Source organism: Muscardinus avellanarius (genome assembly GCF_963383645.1).
Source record: "Muscardinus avellanarius genome assembly, chromosome: 3".
In the NCBI taxonomy this organism is placed as follows: domain Eukaryota; kingdom Metazoa; phylum Chordata; class Mammalia; order Rodentia; family Gliridae; genus Muscardinus; species Muscardinus avellanarius.
In genome coordinates, this window is record NC_137788.1 from 81,593,169 (window position 1) to 81,605,169 (window position 12,001).

The 12,001-nt window shown below is 43.3% G+C and overlaps 1 protein-coding gene across 1 annotated transcript in view; it reads right to left on the reverse strand.

The window, feature by feature from the left end:
* TGFBR3 (transforming growth factor beta receptor 3) overlaps positions 1 to 12,001 on the reverse strand; it is a gene marked incomplete at both ends in the record, with an annotated part of 193,555 nt that overhangs the window by 17,129 nt on the left and 164,425 nt on the right. The window contains one exon of the mRNA XM_080691467.1: positions 427 to 558. Coding sequence (XP_080547593.1) covers positions 427 to 558 — 132 coding nt within the window. The remainder of the gene's footprint in view (positions 1 to 426; positions 559 to 12,001) is intronic.

Below are 12,001 nucleotides of genomic sequence, written 5' to 3' on the forward strand. Positions count from 1 at the left end.
ATGCCCTCTCTGGTACTCTGTCTTCCTTGGACTAGACACTGTCTTGAACACATGGCAACTAGTTCCCTCTGCGCTACTTCTCTGGGCAGGTAACACTGTTGGCAATGAAAGCAAACCACTCCCAGGGCTACATGCTAATGCTTCCAGGTCCCGACAGGTATGCATATGCAGGTGACTGATTTATCTCTCTCAGATTATATTGCAGGACACACATGCTGATAGGTCAACAAATCTGTTTTAAAATGGAAAAAGGAAGGTCAGAGGAAAGGGCGGAAAAAAGTATGAGAACAAAAAGGAAAGGGGAAGAGAGAATGAAGGCAGAAGTCTCCTTATCAAAACTCCAAATTCTGACAAGCGTTTACCAACCAGCTCATTCTTACAAAGGCCCACAAGGCCTGATTTCGAAATAGCCGCATAAAGACTTACGTGGAGGGACTGGATTTGGTTCCTTCACTCTTGGGATTTCTGGAACAAAAGCATAAGTCATAATGAATTCCATGAAGAAACCAAGATGTAAGCGAAGGGTCATCAAAATCTCAGCAGCAGGGACACATTTTCCTGCTATTTGTGAAATACTTGAGAAAGCTCTGTTAGCGGTTCTCTTTAGATATCAAAACTGTAACATGGGTCACACATAAATTTGTGTGTGGGGGGGGTACTGGGGACTGAGCCCAGGGGTGCTCTACATCTCAGCTACATCCTCAGCTATATATATATATATATATATATATATATATATATATATATACACACACACACATATATAGAGAGATAGATAGATAGATATATAGATATATTTTTTTATTATTATTATTATTTTTTTTTTTGGTGGTACTGGGGATGGAACCCAGAGGCTTTCTACCTCCGGGCTATACTCCCAGACCTATTTTATATTTTATTTGGAAACACGGTCTCACTAAGTTGCTGAGAGCCTCAGTAAGTAGCTGAGGCTGGCTTCGAACCTGTGGGATCCTCCTGTCTCAGCCTCCCAAGTGCGGGGATTACAAGCGTGCGCCACCATGCCGGGCTTAATAATTTTATTTTAAAACAATGTCTTGCTAGGCTGCTCAGAATCTCACTAAATTGCTGAGGCTGATCTTAAACCTGTGGTCCTCCTGTGGCACCACCACACCTGGCACCCATAGATTTTAAGCATTGCAATTTGTTATTGTTCACTTATAGCGGCTCTCTGATGTGAACAAAAACATCTAAATTTAGGAAATTTGGTCTGACAATTCATGTGTGTGTGTGTATGTGCATATTTATATTAACTTACAAAAGGATCCAGTGCCTTTAACTGTCATACTTCCCCAGGGTATTTACAAAACTATTAAACTTTTAAATTCTTTGAAGAATTTGCCCATTTTGTACCTTATTCTTCTCTCCTTAATTGTGTGCTTATTGAACCCAGGGTCTCACACATGCGAGGCAAGTATTCTACAACTGAGCTACAGCCCCAACTTTTGTAAGACTTATTTTGAGATGGAGTCTTGCTGAGTTGCTGAGACTATCCTTGAACTTGCGACCCTCTTGCCCCAGTCTCCTGAGCAGCTGGGGTTACAGGCACCAACTCTCATACTATTATCTATGCATCTGCATTACCACAGAGGTCTCCTTGCCTCTACCACCACCTTCCCCCAAATGTTTCCTCTTTCACATTTGCCCCAGAATGAATTTTCCAGAACCTAGAGCTAATGTTATTGCCCTGATTGAACCCCTTCAGGACTCTTCTTTGTTTGGGGAGGGGGATCTAAACTGTTTACACCAAACTGAAGTCTTCCCTCTGTTCCTCTCCTGATGGGGTCTTCTGCCCATGCTGAGCTTCTCATACTCAGTTACTGAAGCTCCCAAATCATCCATGTCATCATTCCGGGCAAGCGGTTCCCAAACACCCTCTACCCCTAGGCCAGTTTTGTTGGAATTGTGCTGGGAGGCCTCCCTGCCTCTCCCCAGCTCCGTCCCACCCCACCCCTCAGGGCTGGCCTCCCCACCCCTGCTCACTCCAGCCCTCCCTGGAGCCTGTGCCATATAACATCCTAACTTACTGAGAGGCTGGCTTGCTTGCTTGCTTGCTTTCCTTTTCTTTTCTTTCTTTTGCCATTTTGTTCTACAAGAGGGCAGAGTCTAGTTCTTACTCATCCCTATGTCCTCAGGGCCCAGACTGACATAGTAGGGGCCTTTCAGAGGGCTAACACGTTGATGTCCTTTTTGAGGATGGAGGAAACAAGGAATGAGATGACTAAGATGCCCATTTACATCGATATTTCTGTAATGCTTTGTGTTTGTAGAGTACTACACAGCCAAGGTCTCACTGGAGGTGCACCCCAGTCCGGTGAGGGAGGTCTCATTGGAGGTGCACCCCAGTCCGGTGAGGGAGGTCTCATTGGAGGTGCACCCCAGTCCGGTGAGGGAGGTCTCATTGGAGGTGCACCCCAGTCCGGTGAGGGAGGCAGAAAAGAATTTTTATCACTATTTTACAAATGAGTGGCCTGAGACTCTGATATCCTGTGATTAGCCCACTGATGCTGGAAAGCATCAGGCCAGGGGTTGAACCAGAATTCCAGACGCCTGCCTCACAGGCTAAATGATTGCCGAGTGTCACTCTGTCCTTCGCTGGAGAGCTCAGATTAAGTACTAGCTCACTCACAAGACTTGCTGCCCTGGACAGTGCGGGCACAGACAGGGCTCAGGATGCTACAGCCTCTGAGTGAAGGATGAATTTTATATTTTGAAAGCCTTTCTTTCCTTCTCTCTCTCCTTCCTTCCTTCTTTGTTTGTTATGTGGGTACTGGGGATTGAACCCAGGGGTGTTTGACCTCTGAGCTACACCCAGGCAGGCCTTTCAGTTTTTATTTTGAAGCAAGGTCTTGCTAAGTTACCACATGCTGGCCTCGAACCTGTGATCCTCCTTGTCTCTGCCTCCCAAGTACTGGGATGTCAGGCATGCACCCACTGTGCCCAGCTTGAAATGGTTCCTTAAAACTCAAAATCAAAAGACTTTTATGACATGAAAGGTATATGAAATTCAAATTTACTCCAAAAATGAAGTTTTTTTTGTGGTCACAGTCATGTTCATTTAACATATAAAATATGGTTAATTTCATGCTATAGCAGCAGAACTGAGCAATTAAGACAGGGGCTGCCTGCTCCCCAAACCAAACATATTACCTCTCTAAACTTTTCTAGAGAAAAATGGTACTGAGCCCTGGCAGACTCCATCCTTCTCTTTAGATTGCTAAGTGTCACCTGGTGTGATGGCACATGCCTGTAATCCCAGCTACTCAGGAGGCCAAGGCAGGAGCATCCCAAATTCCAGGCCAGCCTGGGCAATTTAGGGAGCTACCCTTGAGTGTAGGTCAGTGATAGAACAATTGCCCAGCAGGTGTAAGGCTCCGGGTTCAATCCGCAGTATTGCCAAGAAAAAGAAAGTAGTAGGTGTTCAGCTACTTTTCATTTCCATTTTCATTCAATAAAGAAGGATCATACTAAATATGGTTGTAGTAGCTAGGTGTAGTACTTCGGGGGGGGGGCGAAACAGGAGGATCGCAGGTGTTCAAGACCAGGTTCAGCAATATAGTGAGACTCTAAGCAACCTAGTAAGACCTTGGTTCAAAACAAAATAATAGCAATAATTTAAAAAGGATTAGGGGTGTATCTTGGAGGTAGAATACCACTGGATTCAATCTCTAGTATCACACACACACAAAAGGAAGATAGAAACACATCCCTTGAACCCCCAGTGAAGCAAAAAGGACTTGTGAAAATTTGACCAAAATAAGTAGTGAGTTGATATTTATGGAAATAGAGATTGACAAGGTAAAAGGAGACAGGATTGTAAATTTTGAGGATTAACCCTTTTGACTGGACTGACCACTGTGAGTCATCAGTGGTCTAGCTCTCAGGGAAGGAATGAATCAGATCCAGCAACTAAAGGGAAAAATGGCGGCCCTGGGCTAAGGATATATGCTCAAATACTTTAATAAAATTACTAAGAAAAATGGTGTGTGTGTGTGTGTGTGTGTGTGTGTGTGTGTGTGTGTGTTGTGTGTGTTTACTGTGGTAGGGGGACTAAACCCAGAGGCATCCCATTTTGAGCCACAGCTCCAGCCCTATTTTATTTAATCAATTGTTTTTTAAACAAGGTCTTCCCAAGTTGCTTAGGGCCTCACTAAGTTACTGAGGGTGGCCTCAAACTTGCTGTCCTCTTGTCCCAAGTATTAGTCACAGGCCTGGCTGATTGTGTGTTTTTAAGAAAATGTGATTCTGAATGCAGAACACACTAACTGCCTCACTATACTACCAACTGAGCTCTCCCGGGTGTGTGTGTGGGGGGCAGGATTGGTCCCATCAACCTTACTGGCAGTAATAACAGAGACGCATGACATTTGTACATTTGAATAGTGTTTTACAATTGACAAAAGGCCTTACATTAGATCATTTTAAATTCCCAAGTATCCTATGAAGTAGGGGTATCTAACCACAAAATTCATCCACTTCCAAGAATTAGTAGTTTTATCCACTGAACTAAGTCCACAGTGTTTAAAGATCCCAGGATGTGCTCGGTGTGAGCAGTACACACACTTCTGGGAAGAGTTCCATCCAATCAACCGCCTGTGGTTACACTTTGTCACTCGGAATCCCCAAGTGATTTAAAAATAATGATTCCCCTCCGAGGAGCCCTCACTCACATGCAAGAACTTGGGTTTCAGAGCAAGTCCTGTGTGACAGACTGCATTGCTGAAGAATTCTTAATGGACTCGTGCTATGATCTAATCCTCTCTCCCACCCCAAGTGGGGCCTTCTCAGAGAGCTAACCAGGAACAGTTGTTGCTCGTTTCTCGGCTGAAATTCCTTCATGGCCACACATAAACAATAACAAGAATGGGCTGTGGAGCTGAGGTTAAAGGATTTCATCCTCTTGCTTTCTGTCCCCAAATTCCCCAGAACCCCGAGTCTAACTAAAATAGTTTCATCCCCACCAGAACCCTATAATCGAGTTGGCACATTGGAAGGAAAAGAGTGAATGTAACAATATTTACTTTGGGTTTAGGGATAAGATTGTCAGGAAGGAACCCTAGAGATTGCTACAAAGAGAATTTTAACAATAGATTTCTTTGCAGAGAGAATAAACTATAATCAACGTTCTGAATTCAATCTTTTCATATACTCCAAGCAAATTTTGGTCTACCTCTAGAACCAAAATTTCCCTCCTCGGATTGTTAAGTATGGTTTCCGTAAATGGGATGTTTCTGGGTTTATGCATGAGTAACTGGCCACGGTTTGGGGGCCTCCAATTTTCAATTCAGTTCTCCTACTAAATACTGTCAGCCTGAGCAGGTCCACAGGGGGAAAAGGCGCCACACTGGTCCTCACATTGGTTGACAGTTGGCAAAGAGGAGGAGTGGTGTTCCGTTGGATCCGAAATGCCCCCCAAAGGCTCCTGTGTTGAAGGTGTGCTCCCCAGTGCAGCTATGTTCAGAGGGCTTGATTGATCACGAGTGTTCCGATCTCATCAATGGATTAATCCATCACTGGGTTCATCATTGAATGGGGGGAGTGGGACCAGCATGAGGTGGGCCTCAGTTGAAAGGAGTGGGTCCTTAGAGGGGTGACCTTGGAGACTTGTCCCCAGCTCCTTCCTCTTTCTTGCTCTCTGCTTCTCAGCTGCCACAAGGTGAGCATCTTTACACCACCATCCCTTTCACCACCTTGTCCACAGGCCCAGAAACAGGGAGCCAGCCGACCATGGACTGGAACCTCTGAAACAGTGAGCCAAAAGGAAGCTTTCCCAAGTGAAGTGGGCACGTGTGTTGGTATCACTTGCAGTCTCACTATGCTATATGATTGCACCCTACCAATAAAAAGCATAAAATTAAATAAACCTTTCCTCCTTTAAATTGGTTTAATCAAGTATTTTGCCATAGTGAAGGAATGCTGACTACCACAGATGGGGCAAGGAAATCTCCCCCTGGAGACTCAGGCGGCTTTTGCAGGCCCCACTGAAAGATGGATTTTACTAACCTTACTGTGTTATTTCTGAACCCCTTCTCTGGGTTCCTTCAGTGTCTGTGTCATGCATTGCAAGGGCCTGTTCATTTATCTGCACCCTGCCACTACACAGTGGTTCTTACATGGGGATGATTTGGGGAAACTTGGATGTATCTAAAGACATATAAGGTTGTCACAGCTGGGGATGGGGCCTGCTTGCTATTGGCATCTAGAGGCTGAGACCAAGGTTGCTGCTAAATAATTAACAATGCACAGGATGGCTCTTCAATAACAAAAAGTTATCCAGCCCAAGATGTTGAGACTGTTGAGGTTGAGAAACACTCCACTAGACTATATATAATGCCCTTAAAGACAGGATAATCTGTCAACTATATGCCTAGAATATAGAAGAACTTTATAAACATTTTTAAGGAGCACTTTCCCCAGCAACCCAATCTTCATGCTACTTTCAGAGTAGTCTTCCTAAACGACCTGATCATTGGTTTTGTATTGGAGAACTTTTGATTATTCGTAACCTGTAGAGGCACATACTTTAACATTTATGAAAGAGATTAATTTAAGTATCTGAGATTCCTTACAAACAATCCAGTCAGATAAAAACAAGAGATAATAAAAGATCGTCCATGAATATGTAGTTATTGGAAACAGGCAAGAGGTTCATGGGGATTCATTCTACTTTTGTGTATAGTTGAGATTTTCCAAAATAAAAAGGTTTCAAAATGTGTGCAGGTACATTTATATCACCTCAAATCTCACTATTATAATTATACTATACCGATAAAAGTCTAAAAATGTGAAGCAAATGGATTTATAAAACTATAACACCCCCTCCCTTATTGGACAGAAGCTGGGTGCCTGATTCTGTCAGAGAAGCATTTTGACCTTCTTTCTACTGTTTCCCCTCGTTGTACCTTAGCTGGAGGACAAAACTTGGCTGGTTCTTTAGAGTATATTTGTTCTGGAAAAATCAAGTATGTTCCAAAAAGTAATGCCTCTTTGGGATTAACTTCTATTTGACATTCACAACTTTCCTTTCCACTCCCCCCACCGGAAAAAAAAAAAAAAAAACCTACTTTGGCTGAGAGGTTAAGAGCAAATTAACATTTACTGAGTGTCCATAATAGGCAGGTGTCTTTGTTATTTAAAGTTGTGTAGTGGAAATATGAAGAAAATTCAGTATTTCAAACATTTAACTTGCTGAGAATTAGATATTGCCTATAAAGCATGGCAAATTTGGGAAAGATATTTACTACTCTTTTATGTCCATATTTCTTTGTGTATGTACACTCTGTTTCAGAAGAATGATGACCCCCTCTCTCTCATTTTTTAAAAGCATCACTGACGTAGTGTACCATGTTTATTGTGTAAACCCAACTGTTCTCAGCGCTGTGAAGAGCGGTCACAGCATCCAAAGCAAATAGTGCTAACATGCCTATATTTCAGAATATTTCAAAAAATATGGTAGAATGGCACGACCTCAACTATTTTAATTGTTTTGCCATAAACCAGAATATGCATAAACTATTCGTGTTTTCTGTTTTTCTTCTGTGTGAGTTATAGCCCAAAGTCACAGAACTTCTCCTGAACTTTAATATACTTTAAAACAGTTTACACTGTTCCTAACATCTTAACCCTGTAGAAAAACAGGCTTTTTGTTTCTGAAAATTCTTCTTCTTTTCAGTTCCTATTCATTCAGGTATGTAGGTGGTACTTTGAATAAGAGGCAGACGCCTATGTTACTGGTCATTTTTATTAAAAATTAGAATCCTCCTCCATCTGGGATAAGGCATAAAGTTCAAGAGTACAGGCTATAGAAATAAAAAGCCAAAACTTGAATTTCAAATCTGTCATTTATAGGTTACATGACCTGGGCAAAGTTATTTAATCTCTGTGTAAATGGAGACGCTATGAGAATTAAATATGATAATCCACATAAAGCATTTGGCACAGGATGTTATACAAAAAGTAAATGCTCACGCGATGTTGGATCATCACTGCCACCATCACCTTTATCTACTGTTGAAGGTTTAAGTAGGGAGAGAATGATTAGCCAATAGTTGGTTACCAAAAGACTTAGAGATCAAGGTAGTAAAGATGTGCTTAGGGAGGCTCCACTAAAAACAGTGGCCTGGAGGAGGAACTCAGAAATATTTATGTAGCCTCGATGGCCTACCCTCCCTGTATGCAGGGAAAAAACACTGTCTGAATGACGTCCATGCTAGTAACGGTGGGCACCACTCGTTTGCCTGGTTCTCTGTCTGTTGCCCCAGAAAACACAAGTATTGAAAACCAAGATGAACCAATTACAGAGGGGGCTGGAACTTTGGCATGACCTTCAAAGGCCACCTATGCAGTAAGTCAGCGAAGCAGCCCCTCGGCTGGGAAATACTTAGCTCCCAAAATAAATCCTAGTAACTGACCTACCTTGCTCCCAGGAAGAACATACATGGCCCTGTTATAAATCAAATAAGCCAACGATTGGAAAATGGAACATTCTTTTTTCATACTACTCCAATTCACTGTGAGGCAAAAGAGACTCCAGTGTTCTGCATTATTTGCAATGATTTTAAAGTCAATGAAAATAAACATACAAGGGGAAAGGAATCATCACAGAACTGAGAACTGTCAGAAAAACCTACCAGTTCCTACAAAGTTAGAATCTGAATTTGCATACAGCCCCTGGGAAGCTGGCCTACAGTCTAACTTCCTGAACGTGTTTAACAAATCTAAGCAATAAACTTCCCTTGCCCACGTGCTACTCCCCCAAAATCTAGTCTCAATTAGCAAATCTCATGAAACTGCTTTGATATCTGGTAAAATTTGTTTCTTGAACTTTTGTGTAAAAAAAAAACAACAACAACCTACAACCACACAGAGAGAACTTTCAATATAATGACACTGTTTAAATAAAAGTAATTACCTAATTTACAAGAAAAAAGTACTTAGAAAAATAGTACCAGACTTAAAAGAAAAATGAATGAATTGCTGGAAGTTATATTGCTGCAATATTAATGCCTAATTATTGTCTGGCACAGGCAAAAGCAGGCTGCTGCCTTCAATTACCAACAGAATTACCTCTCTCAAAATAGGTAAGAGTCACAGATGGAGGGTGAGGTAACTCGTGCTATTGTTAAACCACTCGCACAGTGCAAAACACGGCCAGCTGTCGCCCAAGTGTTATTTCTTTGCAATACAATTAATTTATCCTTATTTCTCCTGCCCCCACTGCCCCACAGCCAATAAAAAGGAACTAGTTAGTATTTGGGCAACCAATACATAGAAAGATGCCTGTTAGGACTTTCAAATGGCTGAAAACAAATCAATAAAATAAAACCAATGACAACAAACACATTGCCGCAGAACTATCCGACTTCTCATAGGTACATGTCAGCCCAAACTTAGGAGAGCTGGGAAATGAATTAAAAATTATTTTCCTCCTGCCAAAGCAGGGTGGAGGGTTGCAGCTGAGAGGGCTTCTAGACGTCATCGGATCCAAGCCCTCCTTTTCAGAAGAAAATGAAGCCCAAGCAAAGTTCTCTAAGTCTCTGCCCTCCCCTTCTATGATCTTCCCTTTTGATAAGAGCAGGCCCCTGGGAAGGGGGCAGCCACCAGGTGTGACCATTGGAATGGCACAGTTACCACACAAAAGCCACTTTGACAAATTAGAAGCCAGGCAACCCACATGCCCTTGTCCTGGTGGGTCCTGCTACCAGACCCAGCCCTGCTGCTTAGCTCTGGCAAGTCCCAATCCAACAGTGCTCAGCTCAGAAGTGCCATCCCAGGAGGCCCTAACACCCTAGATCTGACATCAGCACCAGCCAGCAGGTCCCCTACTATTTCTAGCAGCTGGGCCAGGCTGCTTGCTGACTTTTGTCAAGGACCTTGGTTCCTGGCTCTTCTCTGCCCTTCAGGGTGGTGTGAGGTGGCTGCAGCTTCAGCCCTGGAATCTCTTACCCTGGAGGCTTGGAATCCACTTTCACTCTCCAGCCTTCTCAGCTTGACACTGTTAGACACCAATGCTTCTGGAGAGTGACAGGTTGCTTCTAGACAGGGACACTCTAACTACCCAGATATCTCATGTGACATCTGGTTCCACCCCTCAGGTGTTGACAGCTACCTGCTGTGTCTGTGCTTGTTTGTGCTGCCTGGAGCTGTGATGTGGTCCCTGTTGGATGGCTCTCTGCACAGCCCACAGGGCCTCATCTCCATCTCTGACATCTGCTCTGCTTCTTTGCTGGCTGGTTTGGCTGGCTGGGCCTATGCTGGGCCTGGCCCTGCATTGCTTGCCCTCCTAGGTACCAAAACCACACCTCACAGGGCACATCCTTCTTTTTCTTTAAGAGGATGCAGATTGCTAAATGTTCCTGCATGTATAGGAAGAGGCATCATTGGCTTCAGGCAGCAAATGCAACTGTGTAACATTCTGAAAATCAAATTATAAAATGTATTTAAGCCAGGAGTGGTGGCACATGCTTGTAATCTCAGTACTTGGGAGGCTGAGACAGGATGATCACAGGTTCTCGGCCAGCCTCAGCTACTTACTGAGGCCTTTTGCAATTTAGTGAAACCCTGTTTAAAAAATAAAGAATAAAAAAACAGGGCTGGGGGTGTAGCTCAGAGGTAGAGAGCCCCTGGATTCAATCCCCAGGACCAGAAAAATACAATGAAATGCACTTGGGCAGCTGTTTTCAATCTTCTTTCTTCCGCCAACACCTCACGTAGACATGATCACAGACACAACCCTCTTTCAAAAACATCCGCAATTTTAACAAAGCATCACAATAGCTTGCAACTAACCTGCCTATCAGTAATAAGTCATGGAAAGATGGGCAGTGGCCTGTGAGCAAGTTCCAGAACACTGGGTGCCTCTGGCCCTCTCTTGCATGTTCATGGAAGCATTTCTTTCTTTCTTTCTTTCTTTCTTTCTTTCTTTCTTTCTTTCTTCCTTCCCTCTTTCTTTCTTTCTTTCTTTCTTTCTTTCTTTCTTTCTTTCTTTCTTTTTTGGTGGTACTGGGGTTCCTGGAAACCTTTCTACCTCCTGGCTACACTCCCAGACCTATTTTTATATATTTTTTAATTTTGGAAACAGGGTCTCTTAAGCCAGTGAGGCTGGCTTCGAACCAGTGCGATCCTCCTGTCTCCGCCTCCCAAGTGCGGGGATTACAAGCGTGCGCCACCATGCCCAGCTTCATGGAAGCATTTCTGATTGCAGGGGAGAGTGATATAATATCAGAGATAACCTTGACTATGATCTAATTTTTTTAAAAAAGAAATAAGTTGTAAATGTATCACCACTCAGCCAGAATGGCAGTAGGAGAACTAGCTAAAGAGAAGACTCCTTGGGCAAAGAATCCTTTCCCAGGCCAGGCAACACGGTGCTCGCCTGTACTGGATAACTTAGACCCTGTCTTAAAATTTAAAAAATAATGACTAGGTGTATAGCTTAGTGGTAGAGAGCACCACTGGGGTCAATCCCTAGCAACACACACACACACACACACACACACACACACACACACACACACACAAGTTACTATCAGGCCTATCATTTCACTTTTGAATAAAACCAGATTTTCAAACCAGGCATGGTGGCGCAAGCTCACAATCCCAATACTTGGGAGACTGAGACAGGAGGATCACAGTTCATGGACAGCCTCAGCTACTTAGTGAGGCCCTTTGCAGCTCAGTGAGACCCTGTTTCAAAATAAAGAGAATAGCCGGGCGTGTTGGCGCACGCTTGTAATCCCCGCACTTAGGAGGCGGAGACAGGAGGATCACGCACAGGTTCTAAGCCAGCCTCGCTGGCTTAAGAGACCCTGTTTCCAAATAAAAAATATAAAACTAGGTCTGGGAGTGTAGCCCGGATGTAGAAGGGTTCCATCCTCAGTACTACCAAAAAAATAAAATAAAATAAATAAAGAGAATAAAAATTAGGGCTGGGAGTGTCGCTCAGAGATAGAATGCCCCAGGTCCAATCCCCAGTACCGCAAAA